Genomic DNA, 21,467 nt, shown 5'->3' with positions numbered 1-21,467 from the left:
TTGTGACTCCGTGAACTGCAGCATGCTAGGCCTATTTGTCCCTCGTCATCTCACAAAGTTTGCCCAAGTTCGTGTCCATTGCATCAGGGATGCCATCCAGCCATCTCATCCTCTGACACCCTCTTCTCCTTCTGCCCTCAGTCTTTCCCAGCATCAGGGACTTTTTCAATGAGTCAGCTGTTCATATCAAATGAACAAACTACTGGAGTTTCAACTTCAGCATCAGTCCTTCCAACTAGCATTCAGGGTGGATTTCCCTTAAGATTGACTGGTTTGATCTCCTTGCTGCCCAAGAGACTCTCAAGAGTCTTCTCCAGCACCATAGTTTGAAGGCATCAGTTCTTCGGTGCTCCGCCTTCTTTATGGTCCAGCTCTCACAACTGATTGAGAGACTCAATTATGTTTATGTGAAAATGAACTAACAAAGGAAATTAGGGTTAGGTATCAGTTTTTGTGATTTATCTGACTAGCTTAGACAAGATGAACTGAATTATTTTAACACCTATCACACAGTATATCAGTGTTTTTTTTTTTAATTTTATAGCTATCAAGCCTAATAACAGAGTTTGTAGCCAGATAATGAAATGCTTTGAATTCTTTTTTTAAAATGACATATCAGATGCATGGAATTATTTGAAAATATTTTAGATAAGCATCCAATCAGCCCTTCTGCTTTAATCTCTCTTTCAGGTCCTGCAGTTAACGTCACGTGCAACATATTCATAAACAGCTTTGGTTCTATTGCTGAGACAACCATGGTAGGTAGGCCTGTTGACTTTATAACGAATTGCATACCGGAGTAATTTATAATCATGTTCATGTCAATTTTTTCTGCTAATGTTATGTAATTTAAAGCTAAAATTTATATAATGAGATTTTAAAAGATAAAGTTGATTGTATAATTAAATTACAATCAAAGCAGGTAATAATGCTTCATTTAGAGATGGTATATTAGAGAATAAATGTAAATGAAAACACAATTTATCTCTCCCAATTCAGTAACTATTAGATCTCACATTAAAACTAAAATTAAAAAAAAAAAAACTAAAATTTTACCATATGAATTATTCATTTGCAATGCTCTTTAATAAGCAGAAAGAAGCATAGGAGTAAATAATGTCATGTTTAATTATTCTGTATACTTAAGTGTGCTTATAGTGTTAAGTATTTTGATTAATTTTCCAAATGAATATGGTATCTGCTTAAATATCATAAATATTTTGCAAATTGTGGTGTATCCTAATTTAACTAAACTCACTGAACTGAGACTTCATTACTGCGTGATTGATAACTTAATCAAGTTATTAAAGCCCAACAAATTATCATTCCAAGCCCAACTTATTCTGCTTTGGATTTTATAACTTTCTCTAAAGATCATGTTGTATCTTTTCTTTGTCCTATAGTTTTCATTGTACATTTTAGGGAAAATAAAAGTGCAGAGATAGACTCATGAACCACTGAATATCTGTTGAGATTATCAGGGACATTTTTTAAAATTGAAACTATGTATTGTGCTTCTTAAATTACCTAGAGTTATACTTCATTCCTAAATTTAACAAATATAATCCAAATTAATTTTCAGAGTTGCTTTTAGCTAAAATATCATATGAAGAACTTAAAGATTTATTAGCTAAAACCATTATTAAGAGAATTATTCTTATTTTCATGTATCAGAATGACTTGATAGAAAATTTTCTAAGGAAAAATAACCTAATATGTAAATTATTTTATGGCGAGCTGTGTGGAGTTGTGTGTGCACACATATGTGTATATATGTGTATATAGAAGATCTTTCTCAACAGGAAGAGATTTTATTCAGGCACCACTTTTTAAAATGCTGTTTTGCTCATGTATACAACTTTTAGTCATTTAGCAACATCTCTGTGGTTCTATTACAACTCAATACAGTGTAATTACAAAAAAAACATCACTGGAAAAGAACTGAATTCATTTTGGGGAAATTGCGTAGAATTATCTTCATTGGACTTTATAAGTTAACACTTAGGTATATACATATGTGTAAACACAGAGAAAATTATATTATTTTCTTATATAAGCATACTGTGGTTCTGGCGCAATTTTGACACTGAAGTCACTATAATCCTGTTTTAGAAGCTGACCTATTATGAATTCTTGCTGAATATATGGCCCTGATTTATAATCCTGTATTTGTCCATACCCAATTCAAATCCTATTCATAGATAAAGGACACTACTGATTTTTTTTCTAACTAGACTTCCCAGTTATATTTCTAGCCCTGGCAACTTTCTCACTTTAATTGCTATTATACAACACTGTGCCATCCTGAAAGCCTAGACGTATGTTTATGCTTTCTCTTTTGCAAGATCACTTCAGCGAAACAGTTTCAACAGCAATAGTTGGAAAGGTTTCTAGCCTGACTTGTTTTGGTGGGATGGAGTAAGGGATTTGGGAAAAAGAGAGAACATGGCCAGATTTCCTCATTAAGACCTCAAAAACTGTCATGTTCCTGAAGGTCTTTGCTTTTTATGACATAATTCATCAGTCTACCACCAAGTGGTTATAACACAAACTGCATAGGATGACTGTACCTGCTAAGTTTCTTACCCTTAATAATTTTAGACAGATTTCCTTACAGAATACTACTATACCCAAAGCTTGAAAAATATTACAAATATACCTTCTCAGAGACACTCAGTTTTATTTCCATTCTCCAGTGTAGAAATTCTGTCCATTCCTTCATCTTCTATCATAATGTATCGCTTTCAAATCATTTTTAGGTCTATCATCTTCCTCTTCAGTTACAAGCAGCATCAGTGAATACTAATGAAACACCCTAGAGGTCAAATATTATAAAATTAACTAAGTCCACCTTAGTATCTTTCCACTTAGTCTCCAAGACCCCTAAATATGTGACAGTATTTTTATCCACATAATCAGATTCAGTATTTTTTAAAAAATTAATGGTATTAAATATAGTATCTGAAATATGGTGTCTGTCTGTACAGGCATAGAAAGAAATTAGGACTTGTTATTATATCTTTTACTTTAAAATCATAAAATATTTTGCTACCCCTAATTACTTTGATGTATTATATGCATCATTTCCAACATCACTGATTTGCAGCTAAACTTTATTCCATTGTTTTACTTGCCATAATATTGTCAACTTATTTTTACAAAGTCGTTCATACGTTTACTCAACATTCACATTTTTTATACAAAAGTGCTTTTCTTTTGTTCTTACAATAAATAACTGAATTCAACTAAGACAATGTATTACATTGAGAGGATGGAATTTCAAATGTCCTATAATTGTTGATGGATATTTTTGCATCTGAGAATTCATATCTAAAATAAGACTAAATAATTCTCCCAATCTTTATGTCTTTGCTTAACAAAGACCTTAACCATGCTCAGTGTTTTTACCAACCAACTAGATGAAGCTCCCTCTACTGATCTAGTCTCTAACCTATTTTATCTCTCCCCATTTAAGAATAAACATTAGTCCATTTGAGGTAATGATTTGATTTTTGAGAAAATTTCTCTAGCTGATATTCTGCTTATTTAGCCATTTTTTGGGAAAATTAAGTTAATTCTAATCTTTAACTTATTTTGCGTCTACTTCTTGCACCAACTTTGTTTTTCTTAATATTTATGTGCATTTCTTCCCAATAGCATAAGTTCAAACTTCTTTTTAACTGTGAAATTCATCCTTTCCTGATGTTGATTTGTCTAAATAATACATTACCAATCATTCTCGCTTGATTACAATTTTATTATTCTTGAGATAGAATTATTGACATTTTTCTGTGTATGTAGTGGAAATACTGAAGTTGCTTATTTCCCTTATGTTAGAGTCAGATGGGCTTCCCTGATGGCTCAGCTGGTACAGAATCCACCTGCAATGCGGGAGACCTGGGTTTGATCCCTGGGTTGGGAAGATCCCTGGAGAAGGGAAAGTCCAAAATACCCCAGTATTCTGGCCTGGAGACTTCCATGGACTGTATAGTCCATGGGGTCGCAGAGTTGGACACGACTGAGAAACTTTCACTTTTTCAGAGTCAGATGTCATTATATGTAATGAGATTCTCTAAGGATTGTTCAGCTTCTATTCTACCAAATTAACTTTCTTCTTCAGCAGGTAATGATTTAACAATTGTCAGAAACCACAGTTCTTAAAAAGATTAAATTAAAAATATAACTTGTTTACTATCATGAGTCACCCTTCCATTTTACAGCATGGCCTTGGTGAGAGAGGTGCATTTATCCTGTCTTTTAAAATGGTGGTGACAAGAGGAGCTCATAATTGTTTCTTTTCAATTCCCCCAATAATGATTTATTCTGTATTTACAGTAATTGTTTTCATTGTTATGATGAGGTGAAGCTTAACATCTCTGCATTAAGTGCATGTTGGTAAGCATACTCCTGTAAACCTGTGGTGAGTTGTGCATAAGGATTATATGCCAGGATGACAGCATTTGTAAATTGGGCTTTAAAAAAAAAATACGTTAAGTTGGGTTTAAAAAAAGAAAGCCTCACCTATACCTATGGAGCAGTTTGGGTGTGTATATAGCAGAGTATTTCAAAGTAGATATATTGGCATAACATCCTATCTCAGCAAACAGATGGCTGTCCATCTTGCCACACATATGTTGGAGAGAGAATTGCTCTGCTGTGTGCCTTAAGTCAATATTTACTCAGTGAACTGTGGCTTTTCACCAGAGCCCATAGAATAACTTAATTTTACAATTAAAAACAAAAACGGTGAGATGTTTGGTATGATGCTTTTTCAGATGCCTGTCTACAGAGATGTATCGTGGGACTGGGTGAGAGTGTCAGAGGGTCTGCTGTGATCTCACGGAATGGCTGGATTGTACGCTTTTTCCATTTTCCACACAAATTATAGGTTCGCATTTTAGTTGCAATAGTAATCATGCAGATGTAGGTGTTATTTCAAATCACTGGATCATTAGATTCCCCAGAGAAATCTAAGCTAATATTGCATAAAAAATTGATACTGTCATTTACGTGTTCTTAATGGAATCTTTAAAACTCCTACACGGTCTTTTTTTCTAAATGTATTTTTATCAAATAAAGTTATGCATTTTTTGCACAGCTCTTAATAATAACATAATAATGTTCATGCAACTGTCACCATCTTAAGAAACTAAGCATTACAAATACAAATCGAAATTGACTATGAACTCTTGCCCAAAGCGCATTTCTCTACCTTCCCAAAGAAAGCTTTGTTCCTGAATTTAATATTAAAATTCATTCTGCATGACTGAAAATGTCAATAGGATTGTCATACTGTAATACTCACATCTAACTTGATTTTTTTGGTTCAAATGTATATTTTTTTAGACTATCCTTGTTTTTAGGCTTATACTAGTATATTCACTTTCATTTGAGCAAATATTCCATAATGTAGTTATCTGTTTTACATTTGTTGGACTTTTCGATTGTTTGTAATGTTTTGCTTATATAAAAAACTGTGCCTTCAAAATTATTGCATGTTATCCTCCAATATACATATGTAGGATATTCTGTAGGGTCTGTGTGAGTGGTGTATGCGAGTGTGTGTGCACTCACTCAGTCACGTCCAACTCTTCGTGACCCCATGGACTGTAGCCTGCCAGGCTCCTCTGTCTATGGGATTTCCCAGGCAAGAATACTGGAGAGGGTTGCCATTTCCTCCTCCAGGGGATCTTCCCTACCCAGGGATTGAACCCATGTCTCCTGCATTGACAGGCAGATTCTTTACCACTGAGCCACCTGGGAAGCCCTCTTCTACAAGGTATATACCCAGAATTGGGATAATTTGGCCCAAGTTGATATCCTTAGTAGTAAAATCACTTGGTTCAGACACTGCTTTCCAAAGTGGCCAGTCTGAAACACCTACTAGCAGATTTTTGAGATTTCCTGTTTTATGTTTTCCATAGCTAGTATTTACCCCCTTGGGATTTAATTGTTTCTTATCATATACTTTCTTGATTAAGAGTGAGATTATGCATTTTTCTTGAGTGTTTTGGAGTCACTTTGGTGTTCTTTGTGCAAAATGCCTCTATGCATTGTTTTCCAATTTATATTTGTTTGCTTTTATTGTATACACACAAACGTAGCCTCCAGTCCATCCACACATGTACACGCATTATTCCAAAGGTGAATACTTTGTCAATTGCATGCACATAAATACCAATTCTGCTCTTTTCAATGTGTTTATGATGTCTTTGGATGTATAAATAATTTTAATTTTTGTTTACAAAATGTAACCTTGTTTTACTTACTGGCTTGTGTTTCTTTGTCTTAACAAATTCTTCTCTCACCTAAGTTCACAAAGATAACATCTTATGTTTTCTCCTAAAAAGGCTTTTGTTTTTCCTATCTAGGTTTGAATTCATCTGGAATTTTGTGCAGTGCTTGACTCTGATGCTGGGAAAGGTTGGGGGTGGGAGAAGGGGACGACCGAGAATGAGATGGCTGGATGGCATCACCAACTCTGTGGACATGAGTTTGAGTGAACTCTGGGAGTTGGTGATGGACAGGGAGGCCTGGCGTGCTGTGATTCATGGGGTCGCGGAGAGTCGGACACGACTGAGCGACTGAACTGAACTGAACTGATGTGTGTGTATGATGTGCAGGAAGCATTAATTTTCATTTACTTCACAATTGAGTAATTATTTCCAATAATCTGTAACTATTCCTCTATCATATATGTTCCTAAATTGAATGAATCAATTTCAAAGTTCTCAGTTCTGTGCCAGTGATCAATTTGTCTATGCTTATCAGTGTCATGGCTGGATGGCATCACCGACTCTGTGGACATGAGTTTGAGTGAACTCCGGGAGTTGGTGATGGACAGGGAGGCCTGGCGTGCTGGGATTCATGGGTCGCGGAGAGTCAGACACGACTGAGCGACTGAACTGAACTGAAATTAGACTTGATGTTTAATAGCTCCCGAACACACCTTTTATTTATACATCTTCCCTTCCAGTCTTTATGCTTTAAATCTCGCTTCCTTTTTCTCTCCTCACTTTCCTATTCATCCTCTCTCCATTTTTCCTCTTATCTTACTGTATTAATTCAAAACTTACGTATGATGCTAAAAAAATGGATGGAGTTCAGCCACCTTTGTCTTTTATCTGATACCAGATAGTTAGCATGCAATATTTCACAATGAAGAATAGTATTAATTTTAGGTTTCCCCTAAATGATCTTTATCACATTGAAGAAGTTTTTTCCCATTAGTTGGATGCTGAGGTTTTTTTCTGTGAAGAGGCATTGAATTTTCTTCAGTACTACCTCAGCGTTCATTTTTAAATGATTGCCGTCTCTCTTTCATTCTGTTAATATTATGGACTATAAACAAATAATTGATTTTCAAATAGTGAATCATCTTGTACTCCTTGGTTAAATCCCATTTGATCACAATTGATTGTCCTTTTGTATATTGCTGGATTTAATTTTCTAATATCTGGTTTAAGATACTGAACTATGAATTTCTTTTTTCTCAGCGCCAAGAGCACAGTGTGGTTAAAATACTACGCTAATTTTCAGACAATTAGGAAGTGTTCCTTCTACTCTCTGAAATAGTTTGTGTAAAACCAGTGTTATTTCTTGTAGAAGTGTTTGGTAAAATTCACCAATAATGCTTTCTGGGTCAGTCATTTTATTTGTTGAAAGATTTTAAATGATAGATTTCATTCTTTGAACAAATATTGGACTATTTAGTTTTGATATTGTATATAGTTTGTAAAAGTCTTGTTTTCCAAGGAATTTGTCCATTTCTTTACATCTTTCAAATTATTGACATAATCTTATTTACTACCTCAATCCATTACAATCCTTTCATCTGAGGGATATTTATACTGTCTTCATTTTCATTCCTCATAATGATAATTTGGTTTTAGCTCTTTTTTCTTCATTAACTTACACATGGATTTTTATTCTGCAAGGCAAAGAATGTTCAAACTACCCCACTATTGCACTCATCTCACACGCTAGTAAAGTCATGCTCAAAATTCTCCAAGCCAGGCTTCAGCAATACGTGAACCATGAACTTCCAGATGTTCAAGCTGGTTTTAGAAGAGGCAGAGGAACCAGAGATCAAATTGCCAACATCTGCTGGATCATCAAAAAAGCAAGAGAGTTCTAGTAAAACATCTATTTCTGCTTTATTGACTATGCCAAAGCCTTTGACTGGGTGGATCACAATAAACTGTGGAAAATTCTGAAAGAGATGGGAGTACCAGACCATCTGACCTGCCTCTTGAGAAACCTGTATGCAGGTCAGGAAGCAACAGTTAGAACTGGACATGGAACAACAGACTGGTTCCAAATAGGAAAAGGAGTATGTCAAGGCTGTATATTGTCACCCTGCTTATTCAACTTATATGCAGAATACATCATGAGAAATACTGGGCTGGAAGAAGCACAAGCTGGAATCAAGATTGCTGGGAGAAATATCAATAATCTCAGATATGCAGATGACACCACCCTTATGGCAGAAAGGGAAGAAGAACTAAAGAGCCTCTTGATGAAAGTGAAAAAGGAGAGTTAAAAAGTTGGCTTAAAGCTCAACATTCAGAAAACTAAGATCATGGCATCCGGTCCCATCACTTCATGGGAAATAGATGGGAAACAGTGGAAACAGTGTCAGACTTTATTTTATTGGGCTCCAAAATCACTGCGGATGCTGATTGCAGCCAGGAAATTAAAAGACGCTTACTCCTTGGAAGGAAAGTTATGACCAACCTAGACAGCATATTAAAAAACAGAGACATTACTTTGTTAACAAAGGTCTGTCTAGTTAAGGCTATGGTTTTTCCCGTGGTCATGTATGGATGTGAGAGTTGCACTGTGAAGAAAGATGATTGCTGAAGAATTGATGCTTCTGAACTGTGGTGTTGGAGAAGACTCTTGAGAGTCCCTTGGACTGCAAGGAGATCCAACCAGTCCATCCTAAAGGAGATCAGTCCTGGGTGTTCATTGGAAGGACTGATGCTAAAGCTGAAACTCCAATACTTTGGCCACCTGATGCGAAAAGCTGACTCATTGGAAAAGACCCTGATGCTGGGAAAGATTGAAGGCAGGAGGAAAAGGGGAAGACAGAGGATGAGATGGTTGGATGGCATCACCGACTCAATGGACATGAGTTTGGATAAACCCTGGCAGTTGGTGATGGACAGGGAGGCCTGGCATGCTGTGGTTCATGGGGTCGCAAAGAGTCAGACATGACTGAGGGAATGAACTGAACTGCAGGCATTTTCACTGCTTTCTGAATCTATGATTAAAGTTAATCTTCTAAGACTAATACTACTCAAATGTTACTCCTCCATTTGTTCTTTCTGTGAAACCTATTACATTGGGTATTCTATACCTCATTCTTTCCACCAGAGTTTCTCTTTTTATTTCTGTACTGCATATTTCCTGTCTTTAAAGATTATCATTAGTAAATACAAGTAATTCATTAATCCCAAAGAAGCTGTAATTTCATATCAATTCATTTTAGATTCCTTCAGTACAAATAACTCAACAGCTTACACAAAGACAATGTATTCACACACCACAATGATGATTGTTTTTAATGCTACTTTGTCTCTGTTAGAAAGTCATTTAACTCCTTGTACTGATTTATCAAATTGACTTCATTGACATCTTATTTTTTATCCAATTTACTTTTAAGTTTTATTCATCTTTTCCTTTTTAATATTTTGTTTAAATCTGTCAGCATTAAATTTTTGTTGTTGTTGATTATAGGCTATAGGAACACGATTCATTCTGATATATTAATAATTATATCATTAATAACTAGATTAATCTTAGCACAAAGTAGCTCTTATATATATTTTGTTGAATATATATGTACACATATAAACGTATACACATTTATATGTATTAGTGTGTGTGTATGTGTATGTGTTAGTCATTCAGTCGTGTCTTGACTCTTTGCGATCCCATGAACTGTGCCCTCCAGGTTCCTCTGTCAGTGGGGTTCTACACTCAAGAAACTGAAATGGATAGCCATTCCCTTCTCCAGGGGATCTTCCTGACCAGGGATCGAATCCAGGTCTCCCACTTTGCAGGCTGATTCTTTACCATCTGAGCCACCAGTGAAGCCCCATATGTATACATGTGTGTGTGTTTGTGTGTCTGCATATATATATATGAAAATGTATGTATATAGCCTATATATATATATATATATAGGCTAAGCAGAAGTATTGTTTCTACAAAGAGAACTTTGCTATTGTGTACTTAACACAAGTGGATAAATTGTTATTTTTTTTACTGTTGTGCGGTATGATCTGTTTTTACAGTCTGAGTCCTGGTCACTGTCTTAAATTGGTGCTAAAGTTTCTAAAACAGGAGCCAAGTAACGACTGTACACAATGCTGGCTCTTACTGCCCAAATGAACTTGACTTTTTAATTCACATCTTCTCATGGAATTTTATAAGCTTTCCTCAAAATGTATTTTTTTTTAGCTGTATTGATAAATTCATTAAGAATGCTAAAATACAGTGTGAGAAGTTCTCTATGATAAGAAATAAGAGGTATTATATAGTGCTTATGGTAATTGAAGAGTAATGTTTAAAAAATAAAATATGTCAGGATGCAATTATTTCAGGTATCAACTAGGTTTCACAGTAATGTTTTCTTCATGACACTAGGAATGAAGTGTGTATAATTTGAAAAGTCCATTTTTTTCTGATTTTTTTGTAACCTTTCCCCAGATGAGTCAAGGGTCCTCTAATTTTTATGCCAAACAATTCAGTTATTGTAAAAGAAGTTATTTAATGAGTGCCATAATAGTGTTCAGTGACTAGTTCTGTCTAATTCATATATCTAAATTTAATAATGTGAATATAACATATAATTACATAAATGCTATTTCACTTGCTTTAAGAATAACCTGAAAACATCCTGCTATCTTTTTCACAATGTATCTGTTAACATCTTGTCCTCACTGCCTTATTTTTCTTACTTTGAGAAATGGGTAAAGCCTCAACAGATACAGCAGTGGCATTGGTCTGAAAGATTTTTAATTTCAAGCATGAGTAACCAGTGACTGGCAGCATGAATGTGTTCTGAACTCTCGTTTATAAGCATGAATCAGAAACAGGCCATATTTATGGGAGAGGTTGCAGAAAGGTAGGTATCATGAAGGTTACACATCCTGGTGACCCCATAGAAATAGGAATAAATCTCTGCCTAGTGTAGTCATCTACAAGGCAGCCTTATAACTACTGTATCCCCCAAAAAGACAGTCTACATATCCTGTTCAGCCGGGTTAATTTATCTTATAAAGAATATCACAAAGAATACTATTGTCCAGTTGTGCTGCAATATTGTTAAAACAAACACCAAGTTTGAAAGCATATTTTCAATCCTGTGGGGGAGTGCAAAAGAGAAACTGATGCAAGGAAACAGAAAGAAAACTCTGTTCAGAGCAGGAAGTTATTGGGCACATGATTCTGTAATTTCTCTGCTTCCTTTGAACATGTGTTCTTGTATTAATAGTTTCCTTTTACTCTGGTGGAGTAGATTGAAAGATTAATTACATTTTGTTTTGAAATATTTGGGTTGGGAAAAATGAAGAAGATTATAGGGGTAAATGTGTCACTTAATTTGACTCCACTCTCTCTGCCTTGCTGCTGCTGCTAAGTCGCTTCAGTCGTGTGTGACTCTGTGTGACCCCATAGACAGAAGCCCACCAGGCTCCCCTGTCCCTGAGATTCTCCAGGCAAGAACACTGGAGTGGGTTGCCATTTCCTTCTCCATCTCTCTGCCTTACTATAGACTAATTTGTAATGGAAAGTGACTATTATTTGCACGTGGTCCTCTCTAGTGGAGGACATTCTATAAAATGAATGTGTATAATTCTATAGAATTTACTGTCGCAAGATCAATTAAGCACTTTTGTTGACCACCTAACAAGACATAGAAATGATCCGAGGCCAAGAATGGTTCACAACAATGGTGTTCCTCTTCATGGCATTTATATTAAGAAGTTTAATGAACAAAATTGATCTTGCAACATATATCAACATTAAGAAGATAAAGTGCAGATATTCAGAAATCAGTCCTGGGTAGCCATCATCTGTCTAACCCATTCAGTTTTTCTGTAGATGATAATAAAGTCTTGTTTTTCACCTTAGGGTAGGGAAGACATTTGGGATTGCTTGCTTCTTCCTTAAGTCTTCCAGCCCAACTAGGACTCTTCTTCCCATTCTTTTTTTTCCCCTTGGAATTAGTGAAGAATCCCCCCTTACTTTAGCCTATTGAGCTCTTATCTCCTTCTCTATCCACTGGACTTACCTCTATCCCTTTAATGGTGTTAGGCAGTGACATTGTTTCACTTCCAGACTTCCTCTTCAATTTGGCTTTGAAACTACTATAATTTACCATTCACACTCCTTCCCTGTGTAGGCTTGTTATACACCAGGGCTCTGGTCTCTCCATTAAACTAAGATTTTGGCAGCTGTCCTCTGTCTCCAGGTCAGCCTTAGTTCTAAGTGGTTGCAGCATCCAACACCTCCATCCCCCAGACCTCATCTTCTGTAACCTACTTTCTCACTTCCATCACCTGCCTCTACGGATACCCAGGACTTGGTCAAAAATGAAATCTACTTGAAAGTGCAGGCATCTCAACCTTTGATAATAATTTCAAATCTCTTTTTGTCTCCTGTCTTTCAACATCAAATTGCACAAAAACAAAGCACACTCTAGTTATTTCAGGTTGAAATGGATACAGTGCAAAGATGAAAATTCTTGTAAAAGTGTTGGATTGGTAAAGGCAGCTCCAGGTTGATCATCACTCAGAACTAGCAGTGTCATGGTTATTTAATGAATGACCCTAAACATCATACACAATGTGATATGTGTTGCTGCCATAATTCAAAAGGACCCAGGCATATCATACAGCAAGTATACTCCAGTAAAAATTAATTTAAAAAAAGGCCCAGGCACATTGTAAAGCAGTTGTACTCCAGTAAAAATTAATTTAAAAAACAGTGCAATCAATCAATATTGCTTCTGATGTCATGGGAAGGAAACAACTTGTCCTTCATTTTTTAAAAGATTAACTTTTACTGGGCTATAGTTGGTTTACAATGTTATGTTAGTTTCTGCTGAACACCAAAATGAACCAGCTATGCATATGCATATATCCTTTCTTTTTGGATTTATTTCCCATTTAGGTCATCATAGTGTGTTGAATAGAGTTCCCTGAGCTATACAGTAGTTTCTCATTAGTGATCTATTGTATCAGTTCAGTTCAGTCGCTCAGTCGTGTCCGACTCTCCGCGACCCCATGAATCACAGCACGCCAGGCCTCCCTGTCCATCACCAACTCCCGGAGTTCACTCAGACTCATGTCCACAGAGTCGGTGATGCCATCCAGCCATCTCATTCTCTGTCGTCCCCTTCTCCTCCCACCCCCAATCCGTCCCAGCATCAGAGTCTTTTCCAGTGAGTCAACTCGTCGCATGAGGTGGTGAAAGTATTGGAGTTTCAGCTTTAGCATCAGTCCTTCCAATGAACACCCAGGATTGATCTCCTTTAGAATGGACTGGTTGGATCTCCTTGCAGTCCAAGGGACTCTCAAGAGTCTTCTCCAGCACCACAGTTCAAAAGCATCAATTCTTCGGCCATCAGTTTTCTTCACAGTCCAACTCTCACATCCATACATGACCACGGGAAAAACCATAGCCTTGACTAGATGGACCTTTGTTGGCAAAGTAATGTCTCTGCTTTTTAATATACTATCAAGGTTGGTCATAACTTTCCTTCCAAGGAGTAAGCGTCTTTTAATTTCCTGGCTGCAATCAGCATCCGCAGTGATTTTGGAGCCCCCAAAAATAAAGTCTGACACTGTTTCCACTGTTTTTCCATCTATTTCCCATGAAGTGATGGGACCAAATGCCATGATCTTGTAGGATGTAGAAAAAAATATATCTCATTCATCAGTCATAAACCAGGTGCTAGTGAATGTAAAATAATTTGCTACAATAAAGAAATTAAATATAAAACAACAGCTATCATGGAAGTAATAGCTGAATGAAATTAAGATTGTCTGTTGTCATTTATCAAGATTCAAGTCTCTTCTCCATAGTCTGAAAGGAGAGTTGGATGGAGATGTGAAGGGAATCACTGCTGTACCGTGATACAGATCTTTGAAGGAGTCACTCATTTCTTTGGCTCCCTCAGGAATTCCATGCTGCTTTTCCTTAGCTATACTGAGAAGAAAACGGCTTTAGAAGATTCCTTGTGCATCTTCCCATCTGAATAATTCTTACTTCATAGGTCAAAGAGGTTATATCAGGATTCTGCAGTTGGTGGGGTTTTATATACATAGACTCTACAGCCATTCATTTAGGAAACAAAAACATAAGACAAAATGAATTCACAGAATCTTTGAAACCAATGTGAGACAAGCTCTCATCAAAAGTTATTGACTATCTGACTCTCCCATAACTTGCCACTCTTGCCAGTTTACATAGTAGTATTTTGTATGTCCAGGCACTGGAATTAACTAAGATCTGTGGTCCAACATTTTCAGAAGATTTGATCCTTGTAGTTCCTGTTTCTCAGCATATATTCATAATATATTACTTCTGAGTTCTGTAGCAGAAACACAGCATTCATTTGTGATGTACTAAAGGTCATTCTCCAAGGGAGCTTGACTCTGAATTCACTCACGTCTTCTAATTAAATGATGTTTGTGTGTCTCAATAACTTGAATAAATTCTCTATTTCTCAGCCTTAAAGTTCTTTTGATTATTCAGGGCAAGTTGGATATTCCTTAACAAGTTACCCATATGTCACAAACTTATTCTCCCTGTGATCAACCGTCTACCATCAAAGACCTCTGTGATTCACCTGTTCTGAATAGGCACTCCAGCTCTGCTACAGTTATGGAAACTAAGTCTGCTTTGTCTCTGGGGTTAAGTACAATAAGTAATGCTAAGTGATACTTGTCACCCTGGCAACTATCTCACCACTAAACTCTAGGAGCCTTTTCAGTGGCCATATCTTATGATGGCAATAACTTTCAGAGCACACCCATCACAGTGCTTTTTAAAAATGTCCTGTTCTGAAGCTGAAGCTCAAATATTTTGGCTACCTCATGTGAAGAACTGACTCATTAGAAAAGATCCTGATGCTTGGAAAGATTGAAGGCAGGAAGAGAAAGGGATGACAGAGGATGAGATGGTTAGTTGGCATCACCAACTTGATGGACAGGAGTTTGAGCAAGCTCCAGGAGTTGGTGATGGACAGGGAAGCCTGGCATGCTGCAGTCCATGGAGTCTCAAAGAGTCGGACATGACTGAGCGACTGAACTAAACTGAACTGAACTCTTCTGAGGGAGGTGGGAGTGGGATTCAACAACGTGAGGATATATGTGTACATATGGCTGATTTATGCTAATGTTTGGCAGAAACCAACACACACACACACACACACGCAAAATAAACTTTCTAAAATGTGGGAAAAAAGACCCTGTTCTGTCATTCATCAGTGTATTTTTCAAGGGTACAGAGCTGGCTACATCTCAATTCTTAAGTCTTTAGAGATCTTTGATGATTGACTAACAAATGTGTAGCATACCAGCCTCATTCTGCATACGTCCCTGCTGATTCTAGCTTTTAGTTAACCAACTCAGCAAACAATTGGAACCACTCCTAACTCCCTGAGCTCTAACAAACTAAATCCAGAATCTCAGTAAGTGTACCCTAATCAATAAATTTAACCGATTCTAAAATTTCATTTCACACTCCATGGTCCAGTACTCTCAGAATCCATTCCACATGTAAATATTTATACACATATAAATTAGGAGCATCTAGCAGTGCCTTGGGGTGTAAAACTTCCCCTGGAATTGGTTGTAACTGACTTGCTGACTGCTTTCTGAGATCTAATCTTAATTATAAGATCAAGGCGGGAATGTTGGATGGTAGAGATAGAATCCAGTGAGAATAGGCATAGCCCTCATCACACTGGCCAGAAGAAGTTTCTGCAAACACAGGGGCAGTAGAGTTTTGTTGCTCAGCATACTTGGAGGTTTCTAAATCCTCACAGCCCATTCAAACGCTCGAAGCCTCGCACCTTCTCAGTCAAGGCCCTAACATTAACATCTGTCACTCTGTAAAGAAGTGAATCGTGTGTGCTTTCTGGTTTAGTATCCCACAGGCTCATCCTTTGCCTCTATTTTTCAGGCATGCAACCCTCACGCACGAAGCTACAGAAGATAAGACAATGTTTTACTTGCCAGGTTTATTCACAGTAAATGCTTTACCTCAGCAAAAACCAACAAATAATTGAAATCAGCCAGGATTTGGGGTGGGCAGGCCCCCAATATAATGCACACAGTAACAGATGAACTTCACTGAAGCTTTACTGGGAATAACCCTGGCAGACACCACTTACCTAAGTAATCCAGCTTAACGTTACAAACGATGAGGTGTGGCAACATTGACTGTCCCTGATGGCATGCACTTGGAAGAAAACAATATTCTTTCAGTGGATATTCTTGTTACAAATGAACAATATCAACCTAATTGTGAGACAGTATCAGACAAACTAAAATTGAGGGACATTCTCTAAAACCACTGGCCAGTATTCTTCAAAAGTGTCAAGGATATGAAAGCCAAGAAAAGACTGAGGGCCTCTCACACACTGGAGCTCGTGGATAGTTGAATGCATTGTGGGATCTTGCATTGGATCCTAGGCCAGAGAAAAGAAAGACATTAGAGGGAAAATTCTTGAAATTTAGAAAAAGGTTTGATAGTATGGTATCAAGGGGCTTCCCAGGTGGCACTAGTGGTAAAGAACCAGTCTGCCAGTGCAGGAGTCATAAGAGATGCAGGTTCAATCCCTGAGTTGGGAAGATCCCCTGGAGGAAGGCATGGCAACCCACTCTAGTGTTCTTACCTGGAGTATCCCAGAGGAGCGTGGCCGGCTACAGTCCATAGGATCGCAAAAGAGTTGGACACTACTGAAGTGACTTAGCACAGCACAGCACACTATGGTATGGTGTTAATTTTCTGGTTTCAAACACCATACTATTGTCAGAAGATAATAACATTAGGGGAAGGTGTATCAGAAGTGTACAGGGAACTCTCTATTATTTATGTAAATCAGGAAGTCTAAACTTAGAATGGATTTATTTACTTTATTTCTGGATTTCCTAAGGAAATGTTTTTATTCCACATCATATATGGAAGTTTGTGCAATCCAACAGGGTGAAATGACAAAGTTGCAGGCAAACAGAGAAGAGGCAGCAGTGTGGACCTCCGGTCATCTGCCATCTCTCCTCTATGGCATTGTTCCTTCCCATCAGCTCTGTTCCTTCGGATGGGGATTGGGTTTCATAAAGACTTGGTGTCTTAATAAGAGGATGTGTTCACAGAAATTCTCCTCTAGGAATTCACGTCCTTCTGGGAAAGCTGATGAAATGGCTCTAAGAGCTATCATTCGTCTACTGTGATCACGGTGACTTTACAACTTGCAAACAGCTTACATTGCAAGTTCAAATTCCTGCCTAACTTTTTTTTTTACTCTTGAAACAGAGAAGAAAAGTCAAACATTTCAAACAGGAGAGGGATATTTTACCTTCTTAAATTTCTGCATCAGTTGAAGCAGTATCTTGCCCTGTAAAAAGCCCAGTGGCTATTAGATTCAAAAGGCAATATATTTTGTAATCCTCTTTTTTTTTCTGGGGCTTTGATTTCTTATTAGTTATTAGGGCTAAATTGTTTGCTCTTGATAACTTTTAGTACTACAGTTATTGAGGATTATGGTATAAAACTTAATCCATTCTACGATGTCAACTGTCAAAACACACTTCACTGCCCTTACTTTTCAAATCATATTTCTCAGTATATCGCATATATATTAAAAACACTGAATGATTTGTCTTAACCTCAAATTATTTAGATATGCTTCTGGTCAATATAAATGCAGATATTGAACCACTGACTCAATTTTGGCTTCTCAGCTTCCTAATAAAAATGTTTCTTAAAATTTTAAAATATTTTCTTCCTATTTTTCCTTTAAAAACAACGTAGCAGTTCATTTAGTTGCATTTTCTGTTTCCCACATACTGAGATGACAGCATTACCAAACATTCCTATAATAACAATTTCCTCCTCATATTTTCAGCCCTCACATAAGTCTCTAAAACCCTTGAAACTTCTGCCTGCTACCTGATTTCAAAGTCAATTGCATGTGCTTTACAGTTTTTCTCACTGGAGCACCCATTTCTAGTTACCCAACTGCAAGAAGATAAAACCACTCAATCCTAAAGGAAATCAACCCACTCAATCCTAAAGGAAATCAACACTGAAAATTCACTAGAAGGACTGATGCTGGTGCTGATGCTCCAATACTTCGGCTAACTAATGCGAGGATCCGACTCAATGAAAAAGACCCTCATGCTGGGAAATGTTGAGGGCATGGGGAGAAGGGGATGACAGAGGATGAGATGGTTGGATGGCATCACCGACTCAATGGACATGAGTTTGAGCAAGCTCTGGGAGATAATGGAGGATACAGGAGCGTGGTATGCTGCAGTTCAAGGGGTAACAAAAAGTTGGACATGACTTAGCAACAAACAAACTCCATTTCATGTACTGCTGCATGGCAAACTCTCCCAAAACTTGGTGACTTACAAAAACAATAAATTCATAATTTTGTGGGTCAGAGTGTTGGGACAGTTATTCCGAGCCTTTTTCACATGATTTCAGCAGAAGACACAGTGGGATGGTGCTGGTGCACAGACCAGGCAGAGAAAATAATCAGCCACTATGGAAGAGAGCGCCGCCTCGGCTTTGAGGTGGCAGTGTCTGCAGTGAGCAGAAGACAGACTCACGCAGTGAGGGCTGCAGGCCTGAAGGAAAGTGAGCGGGACCTCAGCATTCATTCTCGTCCTATAAAATGCATCAGTGAAGACAGTTTATTCCATGCATACTTACCAGTAAAAATAGTTTTCCTGTTATGAAAGTATTCAAGAATCAGTAGCAAGCTAATTCAAAGGGAAAATAATACACCAGCAGATTAAAAAATGAGCCAGGAGAAAAACTAGATGTGGAAATGAAATAATCATAAATAAATATTCCTAGAAGTTCTCACATCCAAATTGTGCTAAACCCACTCCAGAATTTGCATTTAATAAAGAATGTGTGTCCTTGGGCTTACAAATTCAAATAGAAGAGCCTACCTGCTGCTGCTGCTGCTAAGTCACTTCAGTCGTGTCCGACTCTGTGTGACCCCATAGACGGAAGCCCACCAGGCTCCCCTGTCCCTGGGATTCTCCAGGCAAGAACACTGGAGTGGGTTGCCATTTCCTTCTCCAATGTGTGAAAGTGAAAAGTGAAAGTGAAGTCGCTCAGTCGTGTCAGACTCTTAGCGACCCCACGGACTGCAGCCTACCAGGCTCCTCCATCCATGGGATTTTCTAAGCAAGAGTACTGGAGTGGCTTGCCATAGAGCCTACCTACAAGTTGCCAAATATTTTGTCAAAGTGAAGACACATGGAAACTTGTCAATTTATATTTTGCCTGTGATGTTACTCTGTACCTGAATACATTAAATATATATAAGCATTATCCTAAATATCAGTCAATATAGAAATATTGAAATATATAGTGTTTTCTGCCCAAGAAGCAAAATACCTAGTGACTGACTACATTTTCTTTCTGATTTTTGTGGGTTGCATGTGTGTTATAATATTCAGGTAATTGCCTTAATAGTAACTTGTGGATTTTTTTTAAGGGATTGTTTCATTTGATACAGAAGCAGCAAACACTTCATCTGTTACTCTTAAGAACTATCCTAAATAAGGCTGTAATTGTAATCATTTCTAAAAGAAGTTAATTCCTCTACAGCTTTAAAGTGCAGTTAATAGCCTCTGCACAGCTTCTTGGCCAATCGCCAAATCACCAAACAGCTAGTGGAGAATTATCTGGATTGCTCAGAAGGAAAATACTGTTCTAAATACAAATTAATTTTGCCTTGAACATTTAATATATCTCACTAAATCTTTTCCAAAGTGAAATTTTTTTCTTTTGATAATCAACATCTACCATTTCAAAGTAAATAATATACAATATAAGCCCTCACGACTCAAAAGATTCCCCAGAGTCATAGGAGGTTTTTCAGAAAAACCACTGAAAATTTAAGTATCCATTAAAATATAAAAGTGTTATATTTTAAGCTTCAGTGTTAAGAACAATTTAAAATTACTGAAACTCTTTATTGGAATACTTTGTTTGCATGACCAATTTTTTCTACTGAGGACAAATGTAAAAACACAAAATAAAAATCCTTTGTCAATAGGATGTATTTGTTTTTATGTATCAAACCATGTTTATTCCCAAATCCAAGCTGTGTTCAAATTTCATTAAAATTATGAAGGGAAGTGTGAACATTACTGCAAAATAATAAATGTAAAAATTGTGTTGGTGTATAACTAAAAATCTAAATATACTTAAAGTAGGAATACATTAAGGTAAATAAAGGATTTGCATAATTTATCTACTTTGGTAGTGTTTAATGCTATATAGGTTCAGAATCAATCTTCCTTCCTTTGTTAATCTGTTTTGTAACATTAGTCCCCAGTTTCAGGTAGCAGTAAAATAAGACCTGATTGTTGGGAAGTGACTAGGTAATGCTCTGATAACATCAGGCTCTGCTATCAGGAAAAATACTTGAAATGCAAGGTGAGACTGTTAGTCATTTGCAAGGTTAAATATATTCCGGAAGACTTGTATGCAAGGCAGATTTTAATCAGTATTTATTTTCGATTATAAATTTTATTTAAGGCATCTAGTTTCAAGCCTGAAAGTTAGTAATCATTCAGTTTACACAGCTACTGTTTTCATCTTTTATGTTGATTGTGGATATATATATATATATGGCATTCATTTCCAAAAACATTTATATCTTTAAAGTTATATCACCTTGCAAATATAATTATCTCAATGAGATTCTGCAGGTTTCTGTAAATTAAACAGATTATTTCTATGTATTTTTAAACACACTTTAAAACACCCATATAACAAACCATGGGACTATTATGCTGAGTGAAAGAAACCAGATGCAAAAGACCATATGTTGTATAATTCCATTAGTATGACGTCTTCAGAGTAGGCAGAGCTGTAGACACAGAAAACAGGTTAGTGGTCACTGGAGGGAAGGAAGAGGACAAGTGACCCCTTAGTGGACCCAGAGTTTTCTGGAACTAGATAGAGTGATGGTTACACTATATTGTGAATGCACTACATGTCGTTGATGTTAAACATTATATTATTTGACTACAATTTAATGAAAAATACACATAAAATATAGTTTACATTAGATGTTCAAGGAAACATGGAGGATCTTCAGAAAATTATTATTCTGTGGTTCTGTTACCCATATTTTAGACTGTGAAGTGTCCTTCAACTATCCTCGGAAAAGTATTCTTCCTGTTAGAGGGTCCTTA

The 21,467-nt window shown here is 36.8% G+C and overlaps 1 protein-coding gene across 2 annotated transcripts in view; it reads left to right on the top strand.

The window, feature by feature from the left end:
* GLRA3 (glycine receptor alpha 3) overlaps nucleotides 1-21,467 on the top strand; it is a 193,396-nt gene that overhangs the window by 49,570 nt on the left and 122,359 nt on the right. For both annotated transcript variants that reach the window (XM_055427827.2, XM_088837643.1), the window contains exon 3: nucleotides 691-758. In XM_055427827.2, coding sequence (XP_055283802.2) covers nucleotides 691-758 — 68 coding nt within the window. The remainder of the gene's footprint in view (nucleotides 1-690; nucleotides 759-21,467) is intronic.

The sequence above is a fragment of the Moschus berezovskii genome, chromosome 7 (assembly GCF_049115385.1).
Source record: "Moschus berezovskii isolate FMDL1 chromosome 7, NW_MosBer_1.0, whole genome shotgun sequence".
NCBI lineage: Eukaryota > Metazoa > Chordata > Mammalia > Artiodactyla > Moschidae > Moschus > Moschus berezovskii.
This window is presented reverse-complemented; position numbering and strand designations above follow the sequence as displayed.